Source organism: Aspergillus fischeri, genomic scaffold (genome assembly GCF_000149645.3).
Source record: "Aspergillus fischeri NRRL 181 1099437636245 genomic scaffold, whole genome shotgun sequence".
In the NCBI taxonomy this organism is placed as follows: Eukaryota; Fungi; Ascomycota; class Eurotiomycetes; order Eurotiales; family Aspergillaceae; genus Aspergillus; species Aspergillus fischeri.
This window is the reverse complement of record NW_001509773.1, coordinates 1,799,719-1,824,943: the sequence shown is the minus strand read 5'-3', so window position 1 is coordinate 1,824,943 and position 25,225 is coordinate 1,799,719. Positions and strand designations below refer to the sequence as shown.

Below are 25,225 nucleotides of genomic sequence, written 5' to 3'. Positions count from 1 at the left end.
CTGCGTGGGATGCCGTTCCTAAGAGTTTCCTTAGGGATCTAATTAAATCTATGCCAGCCAGATGTCAGGCAGTAATTAACGCAGAAAAAGGTCATACAAAATATTAGACAATTACTAGATAGCGGCAGAATCAATATGATTTATTCATTGCGAAGGCCCACCGTACTAACAAAACCACTGGGGTCTATCACGTTCGCTCAGGCAAAATCAACAGATATGGTAGCATTCGGAAGAAATACTAAGTCTAGAGAAGAGGAAGAAAAAGTATGTACACAGAGTAGAAAGATATCGCGGAGCGATAGTGCAAACAGGTCAAACATCCAGAAGCGGCAAGCGGTCAGCTGAGGCAGAAAGCTCAGAGGTAAGCGAGGTGACGAAGGACGGTTATGAGAGATGGTGACGGGCCGTCACAGGGTCAACCAGAGTAGTCCAGCACCCCAATCAACTGCATCTTGGAAATACCGGTGGTTAGTTCGAAATGATGGATTGAATGAACAATGGCTGTCTATGCATATCATTACTTCTACTAGCCAGCATCAGCACAGCTCTACAATGCTAACAGTTCATGCCATTTACGACAGACTTGTTATTATATGGAATTATATGTTTTTCAGACTAAGTATTCAAGCTTCAGGGAGTAGCCAAGCGGGATCGGGCTCGTCATCCTCGTTGTCCGACCTGAAATTCGGTTCTGGAGACCTGTGTTCCGCATCCCTGAGTAAATCAGCTGGAGGTTCGGGATTGTCCACTCCAAGAGGATCTGTCAATGAATCGTTTCTATCGTCAGGAAGACGTGCATTTGTTGTTTCTCTTCCTGGAGCGGGCGATTTATCCTCCGTAGACGCATCAAAAGCGTCGAGCAGCATCTCTCGTGCTTCACGCAGGGCCTCAAGCTCCGCTCCAATGCAGCACGTGAGTAGCTTCCAATCCTTCTTCTCTGCAAGATTCAGGTGTTGTTCCACGCGGCTGGTCGTATGCTCCAGATCTTCTATAATAGATTGAACCTGATCATTTTCCGTATTAGCTTTCGAATGTCCCTCTGTCTCAAGAAGTTGCGACTGTGTCTGGATCGACCTGCGCATGGCCGACCTGAGTCGTTTCTCACAGCCTGAGACTTCCCCCACTACCTGCTTCCATACACCTCCACCTTCTTCAAGAGCCTGGATTTCAGCATCTACCTCCTGTTGCTTTTTTCGTAAGTCGCCTTGCTGTGTTGTCCAATGTTCGTGGGCCATTTCAAGAGTGCGGCGCTTAGGATTCAGGGAGTAGAACGTTGAATGACTGCTGGTAACCGAGTCAGGCTTGACAGGAGGGTCTTTGAGGAATTTCTCGATGTCCGATTCCACAAGAGACAGAGAAGCTTTGTAAGAGGACAATTTGGATTCCATGGCATCCTCCATTTCTGCAAGTTCTCGAATCACAAGCCGATGCCTTGCTTTCATTTCCAGTAGCCTAGTTTCCAACTCCTGAATCTCCGTCTCAAGCTGATGGCTCTCCTCAAGCAGCTCCTTTGAACGGTAGCTCTCCTCATTATCATGGATGGTCGATATGGCATCCTTCAAGCCAGCTCGTTTGGTCCTAAACCTGTCAACCTGTTCCAGAGCATCCGTCCTTTCGTCAAGTCGGAAGCTGAGTATTTCTCGTTCCTCCTCTTTCAGCTTCAGCAAATCATAGATCGACTTGAATATCCCTTCCCGTGCTTCACGTAACCCAATCTTCCTCGCGACGGGTTGTCGGACCGGTATGGTAGACGGGCTCTTGGAGCGGCTAAGTTCAGTCGGGGCGAAGCTTTGATTGGAGATGGAGTCAGTATGAGACTTTCCTGCGAGGCCTGCTAGGAGACCGTCACTCTGGGCGTCAATCAAGACCTGTAAACTGCGCTGTATGTGTTTCGTCTGGCGGTCAATGTAGAGAAGGGGGTCTTGCTGAGACGTAGGCGTTCTCAGAGGCAACGATAACAAATTCTGCTTCGCGTTCTTAGGAAATATGGCTGACATTTTAGAAGATAAAATATGGTCATTTGAAGGTGTGCACTACTACTCTCGGCGCGTTGTATTTAGAACCCGACTTAGCTAGGCTTAGTAGAGAGGGGGAAATATCGCGCTCGGTGGATGTCAAACCAGAAGAAAAGGGAAACAAAGAAAAGGAACGTTAACACCACAGAACGCCAAACAATGCAAGGAAAGAAAGAATGATCATCTGCGAAGGTGGTCATGTTGACATTTTGGCTTTGTTCCTTTCGCCGACTGTTCACCTGTTCACCATTCCATCATAAAATCACGTGATTACTCTAGGGGTTTCTGCAGGAACCACGGGCGCCTTTTCGTCAGCTTCAACCGTTGACGTGTGCCTGGCTGCTGTCGGAAGCTTGCTAATAATCAACTCACAGCTTCCTTCTCTCATCTGCTCCCATTATCTGTTTATTTTTGATTTACTGCCTCCCTGTAAATTTTGTATAACTCGGTATTTGCTTCTTCCGAATACTTTTGGCCTAGATCTGAGCTGATTCCCTTGTTCTGAAGCTCCATCTCGAAGCTATCGCCTCATCTCTCGCGATAGCAAAGCTGACCCCTTCCATCAACTACGAAAACCCGGTCTTGGAAGCGACATATCTTTCAAAGATGGTCGGACTTGCTTCGGCCGCCGGTCTTGTTGGCTTTCTCTCTGAACCCGATTTGGAGTTGAGAGTCTTCGCTCTGAAGACCCTCGATTCTCAAATCGACCTCCTCTGGACAGAAGTTGTTGACGCAGTGCCTCAAATGTTGGTCATTCCATCCGATTTCCACATCATGATTGGAAAAACTTCCTGCCAAAATTCTTTGTCGCTAACCGACTCTTGACATTCAGAGAAGCATTATACGAAGATGAGTCTTTCCCGGAGCGGGAGCTCGCCGCTTTAGTTGCGGCGAAGGTTTACTATCACCTTCAAGAATACAACGAAAGCATGGTGTTCGCTCTCGGAGCTGGGAAACTCTTCAAGCTGGAGAACGGTGGCGAGTTCGAGGAGACAATCATCGGTAATTATGGCAGTACTCCTCCGACTGATATAACCTTCGACTGACCTAAGTTTTCTCAAGCCAAATGTGTCGATACGTTTATCTCCCTGTCCGCTGCTCAAAGACCCGCCGCAGGCGACCCGTCTGCCAACTTGAACAATTCATTCCCGACGTCAGGTGAAGGAGCCACGAGCACGTCCGCCAGCCTAACATCTCCCATCACGCCATTCTCTCAGTCCACATTGCCGTCAAAGTCATTGCTGTCTCGGCAAGAGGTGCCAGGTTTGGACGCCGCTCACCCAGGAGGCGAAGACGTGTCTGTCAAGCATGATGAAACCTCTTTGGTTTTGAAACGGGGAGTTCAGGGCCAGCTGCAATCTGTCATCGAGCGTTTGTTCGAGCAATGTTTTGTCCAGAAACGTTATCGTCAGGTCATCGGAATTGCCATCGAAGCGAAGAATTTGGACGTACTCCGCAGGGCTATTATCCGGGCAAGCGAGGATGAGAAGAAACACGGTGGATCCCGTCGAAGCGAAGAGCTCATGGAGTACGTATTGGATATCTGCATGGGAATTGTGCAGGAGCGGGCTTTTCGCAATGAAGTATGTCTATTTTCTTATTTTATTTTGCCGTTGTCAGGCCTTCCGCTAACAACCGAGTTAGATCTTGAAACTCATTCTCGAGCTCCTGAACGAAATTCCTACTCCGGACTACTTCTCGATTGCCAAATGTGTTGTCTTCCTGAACGAGCACTCCATGGCATCCGTCATTCTTCGACAGTTGGTGGAGAAGGGTGATGCCAGGTCACTTGCCGTTGCCTACCAGATCTCCTTTGACCTTTACGACAATAGTACTCAAGAATTCCTCAAGAAGGTTCGCGAAGAAATTGCCGAACTTGTACCCGAAGCACAGCAACCCGACAGCAGCAAAACGGAGAGTCAAGAAGAGCCCAAGGAGTCTGATCCTTTGCTGCAGGACCAGTCCAGCTCGGAGCAATCAAGGTCTCTTGGATCGAACAATGCCCAGGCGAAGTTATCGGATGAAGCGCGTACAGCATTCAAAAATATACTCGAGATTCTCGACGGCATAAAATCTATTCAACTGAATCTCGAGTTCCTCTACCGGAATAACAAAGCCGACATTGCCATTTTGAACAAGGTCCGCGATAGTCTGGAGGCTCGGAACTCCATCTTCCATACAGCCGTTACTCTTTCCAATGCCTTCATGCATGCTGGCACCACACATGACAAATTCTTCCGAGATAATCTGGAGTGGTTGGGCAAGGCTGTTAACTGGTCCAAGTTCACGGCTACTGCCGCGCTGGGTGTTATTCACCGTGGTAATCTGAGCCAAGGCCAAAAGTTGCTGCAACCCTATCTCCCAAGGGAACATATTGCTGGTGTTGGCGGGTCGGGCTCCGTTTACAGCCAGGGTGGATCACTCTACGCTTTTGGACTGATCTATGCTAACCATGGTGGAATGGCTGTCGACATGATTCGGGATCACTTCAAAAAGGCTACGGAGGAAGTTGTTCAACACGGTGGAGCGCTAGGATTGGGTGTTGCAGGCATGGCCACTGGTGATGAGGGTATTTACGAGGATCTTCGGAACGTGCTCTACACTGACTCAGCTCTCAATGGTGAGGCCGTTGGTCTGGCTATGGGCTTGGTCATGCTGGGAACCGGAAACATGAGAGCTCTTGAGGACATGATTCAGTATGCTCACGATACGCAGCACGAGAAGATTGTTCGTGGTCTGGCTATGGGTATGGCCTTGATCATGTATGGTCGCCAAGAGGCTGCTGATGAGTTGATCAACGGCCTTCTGGGCGACCCTGACCCGACCCTCCGTTACGGTGGTATCATGACCATTGCTCTTGCTTACTGCGGTACTGGCAGCAACAAAGCTGTCCGCAGGCTCCTGCACGTTGCCGTTAGCGATGTCAACGATGACGTTCGTCGTGTGGCAGTTCTCAGTTTGGGTTTCATCCTGTTCAGAAAGTACCAGAGCGTGCCTCGGATGGTTGAGCTGTTGTCCGAATCTTATAATCCCCATGTGAGATATGGCGCGGCTATGGCGCTGGGTATCTCGTGCGCTGGTACCGGGTTGGACGAGGCGATCGACCTTCTGGAGCCCATGCTGAAGGATTCCACCGATTTCGTCAGGCAGGGCGCCTTGATCGCCTTGGCCATGGTTTTGGTCCAGCAGAACGAGGCTATGAACCCCCGTGTCAGCAGTCTTCGTAAAGCCATGATGAAGATGATTGGAGACAGACACGAAGACGCCATGGCCAAGTTCGGCTGCGCTGTGGCTCTTGGCATCATCGACGCCGGTGGTCGGAACTGCACTATCAGCCTGCAGACACAAACAGGCAACCTCAACATGCCCGGAATCGTTGGAGCGGCCGTTTTCATTCAGTATTGGTACTGGTTCCCCCTCACTCACTTCTTGTCGCTCAGCTTCACACCAACTGCAGTCATCGGCGTGGATCAGAAGCTTGAAGTTCCTTTCTTCAAGTTCCATAGCAACACGAGACCTAGTCTTTTCGACTACCCTCCAGAGCAGCAGGTGAAGGCTGAGGAGGCGCCTGAGAAAGTCAAGACTGCTGTACTTTCGACGACTGCTCAAGCGAAGCGTCGCGCTCAACGTCGTGAGAAACAACAACGGCGTGAGAGCATGGATGTTGATCAGACGCCCACGACACCTAAAGTGTCGGACCAGCTCCCCGAGAAGATGGAGACCGACGAAGGTGCGGAGAAGCCCGAGGAAGAGGCGAAGGAAGGAGAGAAGGGCGCTGGCGAAGGTCCGAAGAAGAAAGCGGAGCGGGAGAAGGTCGGATATGAACTCGAAAACATGTCCAGGGTTCTTCCTGCTCAGCTCAAGTACCTCACATTCCCAGACCCACGGTACGAGCCGGTAAAACGGGTGGGTTTTAAATCACATTCCATCCATCCCAGAAAATTGCTAACTATGCCCCCACAGCCTACCGGAGGAGTTGTTGTCGTGTTGGACAAGAACCCCGACGAACCGCGTGAAACAATCGAGATGAAAGCAAGCAAAGAAGTCAGACAACCCGCAGCAACCGCGGAATCGCTTCAAGATCGGCTGCAAGCCGCCATTGGCGCCGCGGCCTTGCAGACACCCCAACGCGATGCTGGTCGGATGCCTCTGGGTGCGGATCCCACCGCGGCCGCAGGGGCAGCGGCCGCCGCTGGTGTCCTGACCGCTGTGGATGAGGATGAAGAAGGTGGCGAGGAAGCCCCTGTGCCGGAGGAGTTCGAGTACGAGTCTGAAGGCATGGAGGAGTAAACGCAGGTATATTGATGCATGTCTACACGACGGTTGTGCTACTAGATTAATGATGATTTCACTTCTACTTTCAGCAAGGGCAATGAGAACCACTCGTGCTTGAGGTTTACACTTTCGCATCTTGGACATCAAGCCTTAGCCTGTTCATCTTGTAGATCATGATAGTATGTGATGCTTTTCGCAATGCAGCAATCTGTTTGTATCGTTCAGCACTGAGCACTAAGAAGCTGGAGGGTCTACCAAAAGAAATCTTTAACTCGAGACCTGATTACATCTATCTTCCGCAACAGATGCCTATATGCAGCCAAGAACCGTTACTGTGGAGTGTTAAATTAAGAACTACATGTATGGGGCCTTTTAACGAGGGCATCGAGAAAGCTTGGTGACATTGACCGGCTGATCCATGACCCATGTCTCCGAACGACGTTGATCAAAATGAGCCGATCAGAATCTAAGAGCGGATTCACATGGGAGGTGCTCCTGAACAGTCTGCTTGTAAAGTAGTACCCGAACAGTACCTGTCGAGTCTAGTGAGACGGGACTTCGCGCTGATTGCTCAATCTGGACTAAGGCGACATCACGTGTGGCTGGCTACTACCTCGGCAGATTCCCAATATGGGCGATCAGCACACGTGAGGCCATGACGCAGACGGACACTCAACAGCCAATAGCAGAACACACAATCACTGGCGGATGACCCTGCAGAGCATCATCTGGCCGAGGTGTTGCGCGTGTGTGCTGCAGTTAATATTTGGGGGGACATGGCAGCCAGCCGGTCATCACTCACCATGGCTGCTTTTTGGGCCGCGCATGTGAAAGATGGCCAAATACCACCCTACTTGTCATCAATAAATCTACCGACAATAACAAGCACTAAGACCTTGAGAACGGGGCTCAGTGGGCTCTTTTGGGCGGTTCCTCCGAAAGGGATATCCACTACCTGTACATTTTTCATGCCATTTACTGGCTGTGCTGGATAGCGCAGGCATATCGTCACTTCTCGTCCTCGTTATATCCTGGAACTCCGTGGTGGAGGGATCCGCTCATTGTGCCGAATTTCCTAGAGCCTATATATCCCCGAGTCCTCCTTGTCTCTTACCCCAGATTGTTTCTCTGTCCCTCACTTTTTTGACCACACTCTGCCCCATACCCCAGATAGCTTGTCGTTCTAACTGCGTGGGTTGCAGATATCTATACACTAGGCTTGTATCTATACTTTCGTTTTGCTCATAACATCTGTTTATATAGACAATCATGTCCAAAACATTCTCCAAAGACGACGTGGCGTCGCATAACAAGCCAGACAACCTCTGGGTGATCATCGATGAGGACGTCTACGACCTGACCAAGTTCCAGGACGATCATCCTGGTGGAAAGAAGAGTACGTCGTTGTCACATGCTAGATTCGAAAATTAGCGGCACCGGCGCTGACAGTGCGCATCTAGTTCTCTCGCGAGTGGCGGGCAAGGATGCTTCGAAACAGTTTTGGAAATATCACAACGAGGGGATCCTGAAGAAGTACAAGGGCCAGCTGCAGATTGGTTCTCTAGATTCGAAGAAGGCTGTCCCTGCCCCTACCCCTGCTAAGAAGGAGGCGCCCCGGCCTCAGGCTGCAGCGCCGGCTGATGTTGCTGCTGCGAAGTCCGACGAGCCTCTGGAGCCTTACGGTGAACTGGTTCCCTTCGCGGACCCTTCATGGTACCAAGGTGTATGTTCCCTTTTGCAAGGATCCTCCTTACTGCGCTTTTGAAACGTCCCGCTGATCGTCTGAATGACTCCAGTACCACTCGCCCTACTTTAACCAGACTCACGCAGCCCTACGCGCCGAAGTCAGACAATGGGTGGAGACCGAGATTGAGCCCTACGTTACCGAATGGGATGAGGCCAAGAAGGTACCCGACAGCGTTTACAAGCAGATGGGTGAGAGAGGATACCTTGCTGGTTTGTTGGGAACCAAGTACCCCACCCAACACACTCGCAACAGGGTGCAATCGGTTGCGCCTGAGAATTGGGATCTCTTCCACGAGATGCTGCTCACGGACGAGTTGTCCCGCGCTGGCAGTGGTGGCCTGGTTTGGAACTTGATTGGTGGCTTCGGGATTGGTTGCCCGCCTCTGGTCAAGTTCGGCAAGAAGCCCCTGGTTGACAGAATCCTGCCTGGCATTCTGGCCGGTGACAAGCGCATCTGTCTCGCTATCACCGAGCCCGATGCGGGCAGTGATGTTGCCAACTTGACATGCGAAGCCAAGCTGTCTCCTGATGGCAGGCACTATATTGTCAATGGTGAGAAGAAGTGGATTACCAACGGTGTTTGGTCCGATTACTTCACCACTGCTGTTCGTACCGGCGGGCCCGGCATGAACGGCATCAGTGTCCTCTTGATTGAGAGAGAGGCGGGTGGTGTCAGCACCAGACGGATGGATTGCCAGGGTGTTTGGAGCAGTGGCACCACCTACGTTACCTTCGAGGACGTCAAGGTGCCCGTGGAGAACCTGATCGGCAAAGAGAACCAGGGCTTCAAGGGTGAGTTGTTACGTCTTAAGTGCCCCAAACACAGACACTAACTACGTTCTAGTTATCATGACCAACTTCAACCACGAGAGAATTGGGATCGTCATTCAGTGTGTCCGGTTCGCTCGTGTTTGCTACGAGGAAGCCATGAAGTATGCCCACAAGCGCAGGACCTTCGGCAAGAAGCTCATCGACCACCCTGTCATTCGCATGAAGCTGGCGCACATGGCTCGCCAGATTGAAGCAACATACAACTGGCTAGAGAACATCATTTATCAGTGCCAGTCGATGGAGGAGACCGAAGCGATGCTCAAGCTGGGTGGTGCCATTGCTGGTCTCAAGGCTCAAGCAACTACCACTTTCGAGTTCTGCGCCCGAGAGGCAAGTCAGATCTTCGGAGGTCTCAGCTACAGCCGCGGAGGCCAGGGTGGCAAGGTTGAGCGCTTGTACCGTGATGTTCGTGCCTACGCTATCCCCGGTGGAAGCGAGGAAATCATGTTGGACCTCAGCGTTCGCCAGAGCTTGCGGGTGCACCAGATGTTTGGCATGAAGCTATAGTCCTTGGATATGAGATTGCAAAATTACATAGATATCCACCTTTTGTTCTAGCTCTGTTTTCAAGTTGCGGATTGCCTTTGATTCGCATTCCATTCGGCATGTCTGTACATTTAGGAATATCAATTGATTCTACCTTTCCAGACCATGCCTGAGGAAGTACTCATGAACTCTTCGTATTCAAGTATGCTCGATGGTAAAGCCTCTGCAACGACCAGCTAAGAGCCGATGAGATAATTTATAAATTGGGTTATACTGTTAGACAATGCTTTATGTCAGTATTGATGTAGAGAAATAAGAGCTTAAATGGAATAGAAATCTTGATGTCGAGTATCAAAAGAGGTTTGATGAATCGATCGACTGCTGTTGTGTTGCTCAGTCCCGACCGAGGGGCCTCCGGGTGCGCATTAAAACCACAAGCGCAGTCACCCTTTGCTTATTGCGCTGCCACCTCAAAGTTCCCTCGCCTTGGGGCTCAACCCAACTCTTTCCCTGCCGATTCACAAAAATAGCTGCTCGCACCATCAGACTCTGGTGAGCAGCTGTATACTTCACATTCTCCCACCTTTCAGATCGATTTTCCCGTCTCGGCAAAGGCAGGAACCCCATTCGTCGCGGTCGCGGAGTCGGCGAACGAACGGAGAAGTTGCCGCTCGACTGTCTGGCCAACTTCGACGCCCTGATCTTTTGATCATTGTCCTTCTCGTACGGAGTACTTTGGACCTCGACCGGACGTTCTATTTTCCCGGTTGAGAGCTAGGCTACTGTCTATTTAAACCAGTCGATATTCCCCGGTAGCAACTGTTTGCTCTTTGGATCTTTTCCCACCCTCCCTCTACCTCGAGCTCGATTGCGGAATCGCCTCGTTTCGCCTTGAGAGAGGATCGGTGCGCTCTTGTGTTTTATTCTCGATCTCAGAGATCAACTCACGAGCTCTCGAAATTCATTGTGCGAATTTACCAAAATCGTCACCTCATTACACAACATCCGCGCCACAACTAAAACATGTCACGGAATTTTCTGAACGAGGACTTTGGGTCCGACGAGGAGGACGATGACTTTAATCCCGCGCCTGCGGAAGAGTCTGACGAAGAGGATGTCAAGCCACAGGTGCGTGTCTATTAGATAAACTGGCTGGGATTGGTATAAATGCTTACGCGCTTTGGAATAGTCTACGAGTCGCGGCCGGATTAACGAGGAAGAGGAAGACGAGGACGAACATGCCGATGTTAAGCCCGAGAGGGCCGACCGAGAGGGGAGTGAAGATAACGTAAAGGAAGACGTTGATGCGGATGAGGCTGACGCTGGTGGTGAGAGATATGAGGGAGAAGACGAAGAAGAAGGTGAAAATGATGAGGAGGACGAGGAGGAGGATGAGGACGACGAAGATGAGGATGAAGACGAAGATGAGCAAGATGTCTCATCGGTAAGTGATGTAGCTTCCTTACTGAGCTGATGGCAAATCTAATCTTGGCTGTCTTCCAATTAGGGCCGTCCGAGAAAACGAAGGAGGAGATTGGGCGGCGTGCATACTTTCATCGATACGGAGGCCGGTGTCGACGAAGAAGAGGACGAGGCTGAAGATGAGGAGGATGAGATGGAGTTTGGCGCAGAGATGCACCCGGACGATCTGGATGCGCTCCCCGCTGGCGCGGAGACAGACGACCGCCGGCACCGACAACTCGATCGCCAGCGTGAGCTCGAGGCGAGTATGGATGCTGAGAAGCAGGCGCAGTTGCTCAAAGAACGTTATGGCCGAAACCGCGCCGCCGCCACCGATGCCGTCGTCGTGCCCAAGCGGTTGCTTCTCCCCAGTGTCGATGATCCCAGTATCTGGGGTGTCCGTTGCAAAGCCGGCAAGGAGCGTGAAGTCGTATTTGCGATTCAGAAGCGGATTGAAGAGCGGCCGCCCGGCTCTCGGAAACCCATCAAGATCATTTCCGCGTTTGAGCGTGGGGGTGCCATGAGCGGTTACATCTACGTCGAAGCGCGCAGACAGGCTGATGTGATGGAGGCGCTGGAAGATATGTCAAACGTCTATCCACGGACAAAGATGATCCTGGTTCCCGTTCGAGAGATGCCCGATCTACTTCGAGTTCAGAAGTCCGAGGAGCTCAACCCTGGCGGATGGGTTCGCATCAAGCGCGGCAAATACCAGGGTGATCTGGCTCAGATTGAAGAAGTGGACACAAATGGCTTGGAGGTTACAGTGCGCTTGGTCCCGCGGTTAGACTATGGCTTGAATGAGGACAGTGGAGCTCCTGTAGTCGACATCAAGAGAAAGCGACCTGGCATGGCTTCAGGAGGTCCTCGGCCTCCTCAGCGGCTATTCAGCGAGGCCGAAGCGAAGAAAAGACATGGAAAGTACTTGTCAGCTACGTCTGGCCTGGGCGGAAAGTCGTGGAGCTACCTGGGTGAGACGTATATCGACGGTTTCTTGATCAAGGACATGAAGGTACAGCATCTTATCACAAAGAACGTCAACCCCCGTCTCGAGGAGGTCACTATGTTCGCTCGAGGCTCTGATGACGGTACTTCAAACTTGGATCTTGCGTCACTTGCGGAGACGCTCAAAAACTCGACGGCCGAGGAATCATATCTTCCAGGTGACCCAGTCGAGGTGTTCCGAGGCGAGCAGCAGGGCTTGGTCGGTCGCACCACTTCGACCCGCGGAGACATCGTTACCTTGCAGGTAACTGAAGGTGAATTGGCCGGTCAGATGATTGAAGCTCCAGTCAAATCTCTTCGCAAGCGCTTCAGGGAAGGTGACCATGTCAAGGTCATTGGCGGCAGTCGATACCAGGATGAGCTGGGTATGGTGGTACAGGTCAAAGACGATACTGTGACACTGCTCAGTGATATGAGCATGCAGGAAATTACTGTCTTCAGCAAGGATCTCAGGCTCTCTGCCGAGACTGGTGTCGATGGGAAGTTGGGCATGTTTGATGTGCACGACCTCGTTCAACTAGAGTAAGTTCTCTCTTACTGGGTTACTATGTTCTTTGTTCGCTGATCTTGTCCAGTGCCTCCACTGTTGCTTGCGTTGTCAAGGTCGATCGTGAGTCGTTGAGAGTTCTAGACCAGAACGGGTCTATTCGCACCGTTCTTCCGTCACAGGTTGCAAACAAGATTACGCCACGTCGGGACGCGGTGGCTACCGATCGCAATGGTGCTGAAATCCGAATCGGCGATACTGTGCGGGAATTGTATGGAGACCAGAGGAGCGGCGTCATTCTTCACATTTACCGCTCGTTCCTGTTCTTGCACAACAAAGCACAGGCAGAGAATTCAGGTATCGTTGTGGTCCGTACGACTAACGTTGTCACTGTGTCGGCCAAGGGTGGCAGATCCACCGGGCCTGATCTCACCAAGATGAATCCGGCTTTGATGAGAAACGGCATTCCTGGTGCTTCAATGGGTCCTCCCAAAAGTTTCGGCCGTGACCGGTTGATTGGAAAGACTGTTCAAGTGCGCAAGGGGCCGTACAAGGGTCTAGTTGGTATTGTGAAGGATTCGACAGATGTACAAGCACGTGTGGAGCTTCACTCGAGGAATAAACTGGTGACGATCCCTAAAGACGTACTCATCGTCAAGGATCCTGTCACCGGTCAAACGCTGGATATGTCTCGAAAGGGAGGACAGCGTGTGCCATATGGTGCTTCCGCAGCGCCGCCATCCGGATGGTCAGGCGGACGCACGCCTATGGCAGCGGCAGATTCATCCAGAACGCCTGCTTGGGGTGGTGCGTCCTCGGCTCGAAGTAAGTATTTATTTAATGCCGTTTATGATGGATAGGGCTGTGGCTAACTGGTATCTAGCACCCGCTTGGGCAGGCATCAGCGGTTCTCGCACCCCAGCATGGAAGATTGACGGATCGCGCACATCAAACCCCTACGATGGAAGTCGCACCGCATACGGAGGCGCTGGCTCACGCACACCAGCCTGGAACGCCGGCGCACGAACACCTTACGACTCCGGCTCTGGATCGAGTGGCTTTGATGCATTTGCAGCAGGCTCACGGACGCCAGCTTGGGGCGGAGCGAACGCCGGCGGCCGCACGCCGGCCTGGTCTGCAAGCTCTTCGGCAGAAAGCGGGAATAGAGATTCTCGCGGCTACGACGCTCCCACTCCCGGTGGGGCCTATTCTGCTCCCACCCCAGGGGCATATACCGCACCAACCCCCGGGGCCTCGGCGCCTACGCCTGGAGCCTGGGCTGACAGCGCCCCGACACCGGGAGTGTTCAATGCACCGACCCCCGGCGGCCTCTCAGGTCGTCCGTACGATGCACCCACGCCGGCGATGGGTGGTGCGGCGGCGACCCCGGGCGCAGGAGGATATGGGGATGGTGAGGATGGCGGGCCTCGCTACGACGAAGGAACACCCAGCCCTTAGAGCATGCTTTCAGCGCACAAAAAAGGCGCATATTTTGGAATGTATCTTACGTTGCCGGTTTTTTGCTTATCTCTTCCCAAATGCAGATGGACAATGTATAATGCGTGGTCAGTCGGTTTACTTCATACTTCGATAGTTGTATTCTAGACATATACAGGGCGGACTCAATATCATGTACACCTTGTCAAACTTGAAGATGGATTGTAATCAGCTGTATGGGCTTGGATCTATATGCTGGTCTCGAATAAAGTTGCGAACGCAGAAATATTCGACATGTCGTATCAGTCATATCATGTCACGATTTCAGGCTCTTTCCGTCACTCGTCGACCTGACCATTAAAAATAAAACTAGAAGGGATATATACTAACACAATCGAGAAGGTTAAGGCAATTCCATCCGACGAGGAGGAGTACTAGTAGTAGTCTGTATTTCTTCTACCTGGAACGGAGGGAGGGTGTAGTAGCGACGATACGTGGTTTTGAAGCCTGACGACCTGGCATGGAATATCAAGAAGGCGGCGGCACCGCACGCGCCAGCACGCGGACGTTATCCACAAATCCCTTGACCAGATCTTCGTATTGATTCTGCGGGTCACCGGCCATGGCTAGCTGGCCCTGACGGCGGATCTCAGCAGCGGAGGCCTCGATCTCGAGTTCGTGTTCGAAGTCGCCTTTGCTAGGGGGCTGGGTCATCGTCAGAACGTGGGGTCCAAAGTCGGGGGACAGTGTCGGAAGAATGGCTTACCTCTGATTTGGCAACCTGGGTCAGGTCGATCTGGTATGCCAAATGTCTGTAGCTCATGCGGTCTTTGCTTCTGTCTCCGCCGCGGCCGCCTCGGCTGTCTACCATGGGGAGGTGACTGACGTCGCCCTCGTAGCTCATTTCGAGGTTAACGCTGACTCGCCAATCGACGCTTGTGCGCGGACTGTGCACGTCCATGTCTGCAATGCGGCATTTGACGATCTTAGCGAGGACCTCGCCAGTGCGCTGATCGACTGTGACGCGGACCTTCGGTTTGTGACGGGGATTAAGGTTTTGTCTGATGACCGGCGGAAGCTCGGATGGGGAAATCTCATAGAAGGTGTCTCGCTCTTTCTTGTGAGCGTAGGACAGGGGAATTCGACCTTGATTAGTTTGCGGCATAGATGCTTTCACGGCTTCGTTGAGGAAGTTGTTCATTGCCCGATGTTGTGACTGAATGGCTTGTTAATTAAGTGGCTCAGGTTAGACAAAGAAATGGTACTCACAAGTGTCATCGAACTTTCGAATGCGGTCCGAAAACGAGGATTTTCCTTGTTAATGACGCTTTCCGTTAAAATCGGGAGGCTGAGTCTCTCGCCGCGATCCATGTCAATAATGTGCCCTAACTTAGCTTCCACCTCGATGATGGCCCCCTGGCCTGCCGCAGCTGTGCCGGCGGGTGCGGCAGTAGCATCGTTCCTGAGCACTACGTGTTGGAACAAAAAGTCGCACACCAGCTTGGTAATTTCCTCGTGAGGTATAAACCCGGTGATCGAGGGCTCCCATGGTCCTAAGCTTCCTACTGGGAGAGCTGCAGCGGCCGGGGCCGGGGGTAACCGGGCCGCTGGAGGGCCGTTGACAGGTGGGGTTGACGACTTGGTCACAGCTGTTGCGGCGGTCGAGGGCGCGACTGTAGCGGCTGGCGCTTGTGAAGAAGTTGACTGTCGGCGTGCTTCGAAGGGATTCTGGAGCGAGTCTCTGAGATGTTTGGGAATCGGTGGGAGTGGGTTTGGAATCATCGGGCATCGTCCTTTAGTGCGAACAGACCGCTGAGCGAAGATTGGGGGCTCAATATATCGTCTTCTTCTCCGCTTCGCAGGACGGTCACTCGAATCGGGCCTGAAATCAGGAGAAACATCCATGTTGGTCGGAAATGCGACTCCGGTGAGGGACTCGTTGGGCTTGAACGACTGGGACGAAGGCGAGCTGTTTATTTGAGACGTCGTTGGCACAGTACGAGCCTCCACAGGAGCAACCGGCGATTGCGACTTATTCATAGTTGACGCTGTGGAGTTCTCTCTCGTTGCGCCGTCTCCAATGCGACTGCTCTGCGCTGCAAACCTCTGCTCGGAAGTTGAGGCCATGCTTCCTTGTCGGGATGCTGCAGGATAGGCAGTCTTGGGGCTCACGCTTTCATCCGATGCTCGCCTGTCAACCCCTGGAGGAAATTGTCGCGGGGTCAGCTCCCGGTGTCTTGAATCCTGACGCGAAGCTCTTGGCATAGAAGTTGGAGACATGTGGACTTGAGAATCCGGGCCAACCCAAGGGCTTGAGCCATGGTGGGATTGGGAGTCATGACCGGAGGATTGAGGACGTGTGGACGGCGTTGTTTGACGCGGTAGAGATGTGGTAGCGGACGCTCGCGGAGTCCCAGGCAACGACCCGTGCGCGGGGGGTGAGAACAGTTGTGAAGGATGCGATTGCGAAGCAGCTGAGGAAGGACTTTCTCTGGGTAGGAATGAGTGGTTGGTCGCGGGTGGAGGGGAGAGGACAGACTGGATGGACTGGGATCGCTGCTGCGCGAAATACGACTGCTGCTGTTGCTGCTCTGGGAAAGGGCCCGCAGAACTCGCGGGTTGCGGGGTGTATGGAGATGCCAATGGTGCAGCCGTGTTATAACTGGCGGACGCAGAATAGGAGTCACGCGAGCCGGAGGAAGCAAATGGAGGAGCTGGAGGGGGCGGACTCTGGCCTCGTTGGGATTGCGCACCGGCGCTCAGCGCAGAGGCCGACTGATACTGAAAAGGCGATTGTATTGAGCCATAGGAAGACGATCGCTCTGGAGACGCATGAGGCCTCTGCAATGGAGGCGGCTGAGGGGGCTGTTGTTGGGATCCAGGAGGATGGGAAGGCGACGAGGACGAGGGTGATGCGGTGACATTTTGCGGTTGACGTGGAGGATACACGGATTCAGTTCGAGAAAGCGATTGCTGCGACGGAGCAGGGGCAGCATCAGAGGTGCCAGTGGCATCGCTATTCATGATCGTGCGCAAATCCATAATGGGCACTATTCTCTAGAAGTCACTGAGGCGAGGAAAGGGCAAATAAAGAAGATAGAGTGACCAAGCCAGACATCCAGATTAGAAAGTTATATAAATAAAAAACAGGGGCTCCAACGTCGCAATGGATGCGTCGAGGGGCCACTGTTCTTTGTCTTGTTCGAAAGGAAAGGAGGCGAGAAAAGAGGAATTGAGAGGGGGATACGGATGAAAGAAAAGGAATGACTCTGGCTTCGTAGGGACGGTTCGATTGGATGTTGAGGATAAATTCGGACGACAAATGTGCGATGACGACGGAGATGGAGATGGAGATGGATATGGAGATGGAGTGGATGAGACGGAGAGAATTTGGAGAAGCCGAAAAGTTTGGCTGGTTTGGTTGATCCTGTGCTGTGCGAGCGATGGACAACGAGAGCTGTCGCATCTCCCGACTACTTTGTCTCTCATTGATTCTCTTTGAGCAATGCTTGAAGATGTCCAGGAAGATTCTATCAATGCACAGGAAGTCCTTGTCTTCGTTCTCCGTGTGTCCTCACCATGGATCACAGCTGAGGTCATAGTAGAGCTATGATATCGTGCCCATTCGAGTGAGCCTCCACAAAGTCTTGGATACTAACTGGATTTACTACTTTTAAAAACAGTACAGGTATTGATGCATAGTCAAAAACATCATATACTCAAGGATACCACCAATATCAAGCAGATGGATGTTTTGTCGACGAGATACGGACAAGATTGGTGATCGGCGCCAGTTGACGACGGGAACATAAACGAGGCTGCGTCTGATTTGTCCTCTTCCTTCTCACTCCTCTACTCCAACTCTTCCTTTGCCATCAATCACACACACTCTCTCTACTCCGTATACTCAGTCATTCCTTTCCCCCCTAGCTATCTTTCTTTCTTTTTCATGTTATATCGGTGATACAAAACAGGTGAGAGACTCTCGACCCTCTAATTTCAGAGATCATGCGACCATTCTAACGATTGAGATTCTGTCCTCAGAATGTCTACTCGTTTGCTTTAGCGCATTGTCGATTGATGGACTCTTGAAGGAACACGTCTGCATCTTGAATATATCTATTATCGCGTACTGTTGAATATCATAAAGCGAACGGCTTGTTCAAACATTGTTTCCCGATTATTTCAAACGACTGGATCGTTTTGAGTCGCCTTGTCGATCTGATTGCGCAATCAGACCCCGTTTATACCGGTGCCCACCTCTGGATGAAGCACTGGATCTCCCCAACGTCTTCGCACAAAATCATACCTGACACAAACATCCTCACGATATGTTGCTCACTGACAAGGACACTCGGCCTTCTCCTGCGATCCATGATATTCCCCTCGATGACCTAGAGTCAGGCCCATATGGAAGCAAGTCGTCCTTCAACTGGACGAATCTATCCGACTACACCCCCTCCCATGTGCTCACACGTCCTGATCGGCTGTCTTCACACGTGCAGCACGTCTCAAATCACTGGCAGGAATATTTAGATCGTTGGCTTAAAAGATTGGGCATCGCGCTCACACCGAGCTATCTGCAACATCTGGTGGGTGGGGAGCCTCCCCAGCCCACAAAACTCCATGCGATCGCGGCGCTGGATGGCTTGAGAGGCTGGGCCTGTCTGCTGGTCTTCAATTTTCATTTTCTCTTCACCTACACATGGAAAGTCGCAGTGGGGTGGGGTTTCAATAACGAGAACTACGGGATCCTTCACCTTCCTATCATTCACCTGCTGGTCTCAGGCCACATCATGGTTGCTATCTTCTTTGTGATTTCGGGATATGTGCTATCCTACAAGCCTTTGAAGATGATCCGTACTCGCTCCTGGGAGCAAACATTGGCTACTTTGGCGTCCTCGACCTTTCGTCGCGGTCTCCGGCTGTACATCCCCTCTATTGTCGGTATCGTTCTGGTCTTTGTTGCCGTGCGTCTCGGCGTCTACAACTACTCGCTTAAAGTCCTCAATGAAGGACACACCATACTCGGCACGAACGAGCAGCATCCTCCTCTGATGAAGTCCTTTACCAAGCAATTCTGGGACATGTACCTCACGGTGGTGCACCTCATGGACCCCTGGAACTGGGCGCTATACTACAACTATTACAACCCACACCTGTGGACGATTCCAGTGGAGTTCCGGTGCTCGATTGTCCTCTTCCTCACCATCATCGCGACCTCGCGCGTTACAGCTGTTGCTCGCCTCTCCCTGGTTAGCGGCCTAGTCTGGTTCTGTATGCGCTGGGGCCGGTGGGACGTCGTCCTGTTCCTGTCCGGCATGCTCATGGCTGAAGCCGATCTGATCAACGGTACATGGGAGCGCCCATCCGGAGACGAAAAGCCCGTGCACCGCACCCGGTCTACCCTCTCCCGCCTCTCAAGCCGCAAATTCTGGATTGCCCTCTTCATCTTCGGCCTCTATCTCGGCTCCACTCCGAACACAGGCTACAAGTGGACCCCGTTCTACATGTGGACGTGGAAAATCACCCCCAAGACCTACCCCGAACCCCACCGCTTCCCGCAGACGCTCGGCGCAGTCCTGATCGTCTTCAGCATAAACCACTCCAAGGATATCCAGAAACTCTTTGTTAACCCACTGTCGCAATATCTAGGCAAAATCTCCTTTGCCTTTTACATCGTCCACGGCCCTATCCTGCATTCTCTGGGCTACTCGCTTATGCCGAATATCTGGAAAATCACCGGCAAGCAGACAGATTTCCAGTACTGCCTGGGTTTCTTCATCGGGTGGCTCATTTGCTTGCCCGTTTCCCTCTGGGCGGGCGACGTCTTCTGGCGCGCCGTCGACATCCCTAGCGTCAAATTCGCCCGGTGGGTGGAGGATACAGTGCTTGTCAAGATGACCGGGCGGCCGAATTCAACGCCGAACGCACATATTCGCTAGCACATAAATGCTGTCTTTCAATCTAGCCACTGGTCGGCTGTTGCATTTTCAATTCCCGAACCGCTTGGTCTGCTTTTCCCCTTGCGTTGTACATATTACATACCTACCTGGAGTAGAAGTAAATAGACTTTAGATTGGAGGAATCTCTATATACCCTCTTGAATTTCGCCTCACATGAGCGCTCACCCTGTTACAGTCAAGCACTGTAGGTTTTCTCTGATTCAATTCAGTCAATCGTTCAATCATCACTCGTCCAGTTCGCTCCATATACCGGCATGCATGACTTCTTTTCATCACCCATCGGATAGAACGATAAGCAAGGCAAACCAAGACTCAAGAAAGATGAGAAAGTAAGGAAAAAGGAACAAAAGGGGAATAAGTAGAAGTTGTCTAGAAGCAAAAGATCGCTTATCCGTCTCCATCTCATAATGCAACACCCCACACGCCTCGGCCTCCACAAACTCCTAACCAATCCCTCGGGTGACCGGAGCTGGTCGTCCCCCCTTGAGGCGACCAGCTAAGGTTCGAGACTTCATAATCGCATTGCCAGGCCGCAGCTGGCCCTCGTTCGGAGGTGGTTGATGGTGTGCCTGGATTGTGCACGACGGGGGGCACAGGTGCGGTATTGTGCTGGTTGATTAGATCCCACAGGAGGACGAAGCAGTCGTCTGCGCCGGAGGCGAGGACACCCCGTCTGTTGGGGGACCATTCGACGCAGTTGATGGGTCCGGAGTGGCCTTTGAGTTCGAGGATGGCTTGGCCAGGCTGCCGAACATCGAGCACGCGGACAATGTTGGAGTCTTGAGAAAACGTTGCTAGGAGGTGAGCGTCATGTGGTGATGCTGCAACTGCGTTAGGTAATGTCTGGCCATGCACGCGACTAGAAGTACACACCTGCGATACGTAAAAGTGGCGGGGGCCAGACGGAATTGGATGGAGCTGAAGGGCTACCGTTTCCAGGACTCATTACTAGAGAAGGCTCGTGTCAGCAGGACTCAAACCAGGATAACGTGGGCGAAATACATTTGTCATTCTTCTCAGTCGGCTCGTAGATGATCGTGCTGTGCTCCAGGCTGCGCAAATCGAACATGCGCACACTACCATCAGCGCCGCAGCTAACAAAGACGTCGACGCTATTCGCACAGAATCGAACGTCATATACCTCCTTGTCGTGCGCAATCAGCTGTGTTTTGGCTGTGAGCGTAGGAATGTCCCAGATTGTGCATGTCGTGTCGATGCTCGAGGTGATGATCAAGCTGGGAGAGATCGTATTCCAATCGAGAGAGGTGATAGGGGCAGTATGTTCGGGAGACTTTGAATTCGATAGCAATGCTAAGGGGGCAAGCTTGGCAGCCGGGGGTTCCCGCTGATTTGCAGGACGTGTGATCGAGTTGGAGCTATGCAAGGGCTGGGTAGTGGGTAATGACCACAGTCGTAGGTGGTCGCCGGACGTCGCAAGTAGGTCCGTCGATTGCTTCTGGGACGAGGGCGGCTCCCAGAGGATTCTCGTGACGGGATAAGAATGTGTGGCTTCCGCGGTTTTGACATACTCTATTTTCATGTCTCCCGGCGCGAGATCTGGTGTATCCGGGTCTGGTTGCGTCAAATGGGTATCAATGATTTGTATCTGGATTCTAGTCAGCAATTGAATGAATCCAAACCAAAACGAAGCATGTAGAACATGTCCCTACATAGTTGTGGTTATCTTCCAAGTAGCTTCCTAGTGCGATCTTGCCGCCAAAGGAGCCCGAGCTTCCTGAAATTGGCCATTTACACCAATCCATTGCATATACGGGCCAAGGAGCGATGTAGTTGCTATTCGTTGGAACCTGAGTATCTCCATTAATTGGGGGCATGCTCGGACTGTGGAGTGCGTCGCTCAGTAGATCTCCCGACGGACGTATATCGGCCAACCCAAGTGGGGAGTATTTCGCTCCTTGCGGAGTATGAGGCTGGAAACCCGCACCGGGTGATGATCCATATCTGGAATTTTCCGTCACTCCGTGCGATCTATATTTGGGTTGCTCGAGGTTCGAAGGACTGGATCTGGAATGACCGTGCGAATTGACCATGCCCGAACGGGGGGTCGCCGGTGGCTGTTGTTGTTGTGGCTGTTGCGATGCCTGCGGTTGCAGCTGGGTAGACAGTTGGGTAAGCGTTGGGAGTGCAGAAGGCGCTGTGTTCATAGACACTGCTGGAGGACGGTTCACGTTCCCTGGTTGAAGTGCTCCTGGGAGAGCACCGCTGCCACTGCTGGTACCGGCCCCATAGTGGCTTGGTTGGGCGCTCGAAGGCTGGACGTTGATGGAAGGGAGATTGTTCATTGGGGGCTCAGTAGCTGCCGATAATTCGTGAGACATCGATTGGCGCTGCATATTTGAACTGGTCTGGGCCCCGGACGGGATATGAAGCTCCTCTGGCTGGCGGCTATAGACGGTCGTCCGTCGAGAGGGCTCGTAAGGTTGCGCGGGCTTCGACATGTTGCAGCTCAGTCGTTTTCAGGAATCCGTGAAACGTCTTTCTCGGTACGCAACGTTCTTGCGCTACAACCAAATCTCCCGCTAGGTTCTCACCGGTGGCTAGTTCTGAGAGCATGGTAAGTAGATGACTTTACCGTGAAGAGAGGGAGAGAGAGACATGTACAGGTAGGAGTATGGAGCTCCGACCGCACCAAGCCTATGTGTTGCAGTATGGGATCACCTTAGTAGTGTTTCACAAGCACATCATGGAGTTTACGAAGAAACCCACAAGGACCGCAAAGAAAAGCCGAATGGCAACGACTGGGCAGCAACAAGTTGAGGATGAGACACGCCAGAGTCGCCGGAGGAGTCTCGTGCTGCTGAGTCAGCCGTGATGATGAGTTGAGTCTCTCGAAGGAGACATGACCGACGGCCATACTCCTCCTGCTCGGAGGTAACACAGGATTTGCGTACCTGTCTTCTAGTTCTCTGCTATCTCTCTGCTATTCGCTGGTTCAAGAAGTCTATTCCAAAATGCTCAGTTAAATTCCTCAGCATATATAATCCCCAGCGTGTATCATCTGTCGCGCTATCTCCGTCTTCCTTTTGCGGTCTTCCCCTCGTCTCCCCCCCGCAATCCCCTTCAAAATGGCTTCCGATGATGGTCCCCAGGAGATTGCAGCTCTGCTGCTTCTCCCTCCGCCCCCGGCTGTCAAGTTTGAACAATTCAAAGATGCTTATGAACCGACCTTGTCTACTGTTTTTTCCAAACTCTGCAAGACGCTTAATGGCGTTAATAGCATTGCAATTCTAGACATCGCTATTTCCATACCAGGTCTACTTTCACGAAGCTCTCAACCTCGGGCGAAGATTTTCTCAAGCCTTCAACATTACTTGGCAAATATCTACAGGCTGATTGGAATCGTCAGCGCGGAGCACAGCATTGAGCTGGATGCCCCTGGTGGCATCGATGCTCGGGTAATCTTCATTGATTTCCCAACAACCTCGGCAGAGGATCGTCAGACTCCACGACATGGACCGATCCTCGATTTGCAATCGCTGGCGAATTCTTCGCGTCTATGGGACTGGATCTACTATCCTGGAAACGAAGCAGGTCAACAGCTAGCAACAGCGTTTGATAGTATCTATTCGAAGAACAAAGACCCGAACGCTGGTTCTTTGCATTCACTCTCAAATCAACCCGAGTGGCCCTCTCCAAGGACATTGATAGTTCCCGAAGTTAAGGCTCAATCGCCGCATTATTCAGTTGCCGTAGGGGGCACATTTGATCACTTCCATATTGGACATAAGCTTCTCCTCACTGCCACTGCGTTGGCTCTGGAACCCGTGGAAGAGTTCGATCCGATCCCTGAGCGACATCTGACTGTGGGCGTTACCGGAGATGCATTGTTGAAGAACAAAAAGTATGCTGAATTTCTGGAGAGCTGGGATGACCGATGTCAGAGCACCTCGTCCTTTCTTTTGGCGATTATGGATTTCAGCCGTCCGGACAAAAGTGCGCCACGCATTGAGCGGGTATCACAGCCGGGTCCCAACGGCCATTATGTGCTAATGAAGGTCCGTTGCGGCTTGACGCTGAAATTGGTACAAATCACGGACCCGTTTGGACCGACGATCACCGATGAAACCATCGATGCTCTCGTGGTGTCTGCGGAAACTCGCTCGGGAGGCGCAGCTGTCAATGACGAGCGAGCGAAGAAGGGGTGGAAAAGCCTCGATGTCTTCGAGATAGATGTCTTACATTCTGGGGAGGTTCCCACAACCGATGGCGAAAGCTTTGCGTCGAAAATAAGCAGTACAGATATCAGACGGCGTCGTATGGAAATGGCCACGGCTCAGTAACTAGATTAGTTATGTGAATCAGCCAGACTCTGAGAACCTACTTGGACTGAATATCCTGCTTTCAAAACCTTCAGATACGAGGACGTTCCGAAGAACAAATGACGAATTGCAGCGCTGTTAAACTGGAAACCAGAATTTCGTAGATAAGCACCCGACAGTTCTGATCAATCTGGCTCAGAAGGTGTCTGAGTGACCGAGTGCCTACCTTAGCTGCCTTAGTGCCTTCCCCCATGCTTGCCGGGAAAAAGAGGAACGGACGTCCTGGTTGTTTGACGACATCTCTCCTTGATTCATTCTGTATCATGATGGAGGGATTCGAAAGGAAAGAATCAAAACGCGAGAGACTTCTTTTCCAACGGAAATCGAGTGGCTGATATGGATTCTTTTCCCTCTTTTTTCTGATGCGAGGTTCAGCGGGTCGGTCAGGATTGTTAGGGAGGACAGCAATGGCATTGTCCCACCATCACCTCAACGCCGTTCTGCATGAAATTGGCCATGGTGTTACTCCTTGACGCGCTTCCAGGACTAATAAAAGGCAGAGAATCGTCACGCTGATTTTCCCACCGGTCACAGAAACTACCCAGACCTGCAGCTAATAGCGCGGTGATTCGTTTTCGGCTCCCCAGGGGCGGGGGTGGGCGTCTGCAGCACAGAGTTGGACTAAAGGGCGACGACGGCCTTAGCAGAGATCCTGACTCGGCCGGCTGTTTCTTCTGTCGCATCATCGGATCAATCATCATTCTTATGATCACTTCCGTCTTTTTCTCCCCCTCCTGGACTCCTTTTAGTCCTGCCAACTCATCTGGTCTTCCTCTCAACTCCCAGCCACTCGTCCTCCGTCTCTGCCAAATGTCCTGCAGGTTCGCGCTGAATAACCGCATGCTCTTTCAATCATGTGACTGCTGTGTGCCAGTCGGTGAGCCAATATCCAGTCGTCCTTGAGAACCGGGAATTTTGATGGCAGAAGGGCATGCAGGGTAGGAGTCCACCATAAGTGTCACTATTGTTGACGATGATCCCAGTCGAACGGGCTGGTAGTCTGGGTGGATTGCTCTAACCCTCGTCAGACATGTCAACTTGCTGCATGCACGCAGTGGCATCTGCGGTGTCTGTCTGCCCTCCAGCCTAGACAAGACTGACACTGCAAGAGAGGCATGCATTCCTTCCCTCGTCGTCTTTACTCTTTTGGTTTTCTTTTCCTCCCCCCCCCCCCCC

General features: G+C 52.1%; 8 protein-coding genes across 8 annotated transcripts, besides 2 other annotated features; 5 read left to right on the top strand and 3 right to left on the bottom strand.

The window, feature by feature from the left end:
* Positions 1-104: part of a mobile genetic element that runs on past the window's edge.
* Positions 105-623: 519 nt separating this feature from the next.
* Positions 624-1,997, bottom strand: NFIA_107700 (uncharacterized protein; the record flags this gene model as incomplete). The annotated part of the gene is made up of 1 exon (XM_001267174.1): positions 624-1,997. The coding sequence occupies one exon, from the start codon at positions 1,995-1,997 to the stop codon at positions 624-626; it is 1,374 nt and encodes a 457-aa protein (XP_001267175.1).
* A 624-nt stretch (positions 1,998-2,621) lies between these two features.
* On the top strand, positions 2,622-6,305 carry NFIA_107690 (proteasome regulatory particle base subunit RPN2; the record flags this gene model as incomplete). The annotated part of the gene is made up of 5 exons (XM_001267173.1): positions 2,622-2,761; positions 2,848-3,017; positions 3,078-3,598; positions 3,660-5,921; positions 5,979-6,305. 5 exons carry the CDS (start codon positions 2,622-2,624, stop codon positions 6,303-6,305), a joined length of 3,420 nt encoding a protein of 1,139 aa, XP_001267174.1.
* Positions 6,306-7,559: 1,254 nt separating this feature from the next.
* On the top strand, positions 7,560-9,374 carry NFIA_107680 (putative acyl-CoA dehydrogenase; the record flags this gene model as incomplete). The annotated part of the gene is made up of 4 exons (XM_001267172.1): positions 7,560-7,686; positions 7,751-8,013; positions 8,087-8,828; positions 8,881-9,374. The coding sequence occupies 4 exons, from the start codon at positions 7,560-7,562 to the stop codon at positions 9,372-9,374; spliced, it is 1,626 nt and encodes a 541-aa protein (XP_001267173.1).
* Positions 9,375-10,376: 1,002 nt separating this feature from the next.
* spt5 (transcription elongation factor spt5) lies at positions 10,377-13,764 on the top strand (the record flags this gene model as incomplete). Its single annotated transcript, XM_001267171.1, has 5 exons — positions 10,377-10,481; positions 10,543-10,797; positions 10,861-12,341; positions 12,395-13,131; positions 13,190-13,764. The coding sequence occupies 5 exons, from the start codon at positions 10,377-10,379 to the stop codon at positions 13,762-13,764; spliced, it is 3,153 nt and encodes a 1,050-aa protein (XP_001267172.1).
* Positions 13,765-14,271: 507 nt separating this feature from the next.
* triA (putative mRNA capping nucleoside-triphosphatase) lies at positions 14,272-16,785 on the bottom strand (the record flags this gene model as incomplete). The annotated part of the gene is made up of 3 exons (XM_001267170.1): positions 14,272-14,448; positions 14,510-14,959; positions 15,013-16,785. The coding sequence occupies 3 exons, from the start codon at positions 16,783-16,785 to the stop codon at positions 14,272-14,274; spliced, it is 2,400 nt and encodes a 799-aa protein (XP_001267171.1).
* Positions 16,786-17,081: 296 nt separating this feature from the next.
* Positions 17,082-17,118: a microsatellite.
* Positions 17,119-18,074: 956 nt separating this feature from the next.
* NFIA_107650 (acyltransferase family protein) lies at positions 18,075-19,688 on the top strand (the record flags this gene model as incomplete). The annotated part of the gene is made up of 1 exon (XM_001267169.1): positions 18,075-19,688. One exon carries the CDS (start codon positions 18,075-18,077, stop codon positions 19,686-19,688), a length of 1,614 nt encoding a protein of 537 aa, XP_001267170.1.
* Positions 19,689-20,111: 423 nt separating this feature from the next.
* NFIA_107640 (WD repeat protein) lies at positions 20,112-22,168 on the bottom strand (the record flags this gene model as incomplete). Its single annotated transcript, XM_001267168.1, has 4 exons — positions 20,112-20,530; positions 20,583-20,657; positions 20,712-21,315; positions 21,380-22,168. 4 exons carry the CDS (start codon positions 22,166-22,168, stop codon positions 20,112-20,114), a joined length of 1,887 nt encoding a protein of 628 aa, XP_001267169.1.
* A 627-nt stretch (positions 22,169-22,795) lies between these two features.
* On the top strand, positions 22,796-24,010 carry NFIA_107630 (putative pantetheine-phosphate adenylyltransferase; the record flags this gene model as incomplete). The annotated part of the gene is made up of 1 exon (XM_001267167.1): positions 22,796-24,010. The coding sequence occupies one exon, from the start codon at positions 22,796-22,798 to the stop codon at positions 24,008-24,010; it is 1,215 nt and encodes a 404-aa protein (XP_001267168.1).
* Between the last annotated feature and the right edge of the window lie 1,215 nt (positions 24,011-25,225).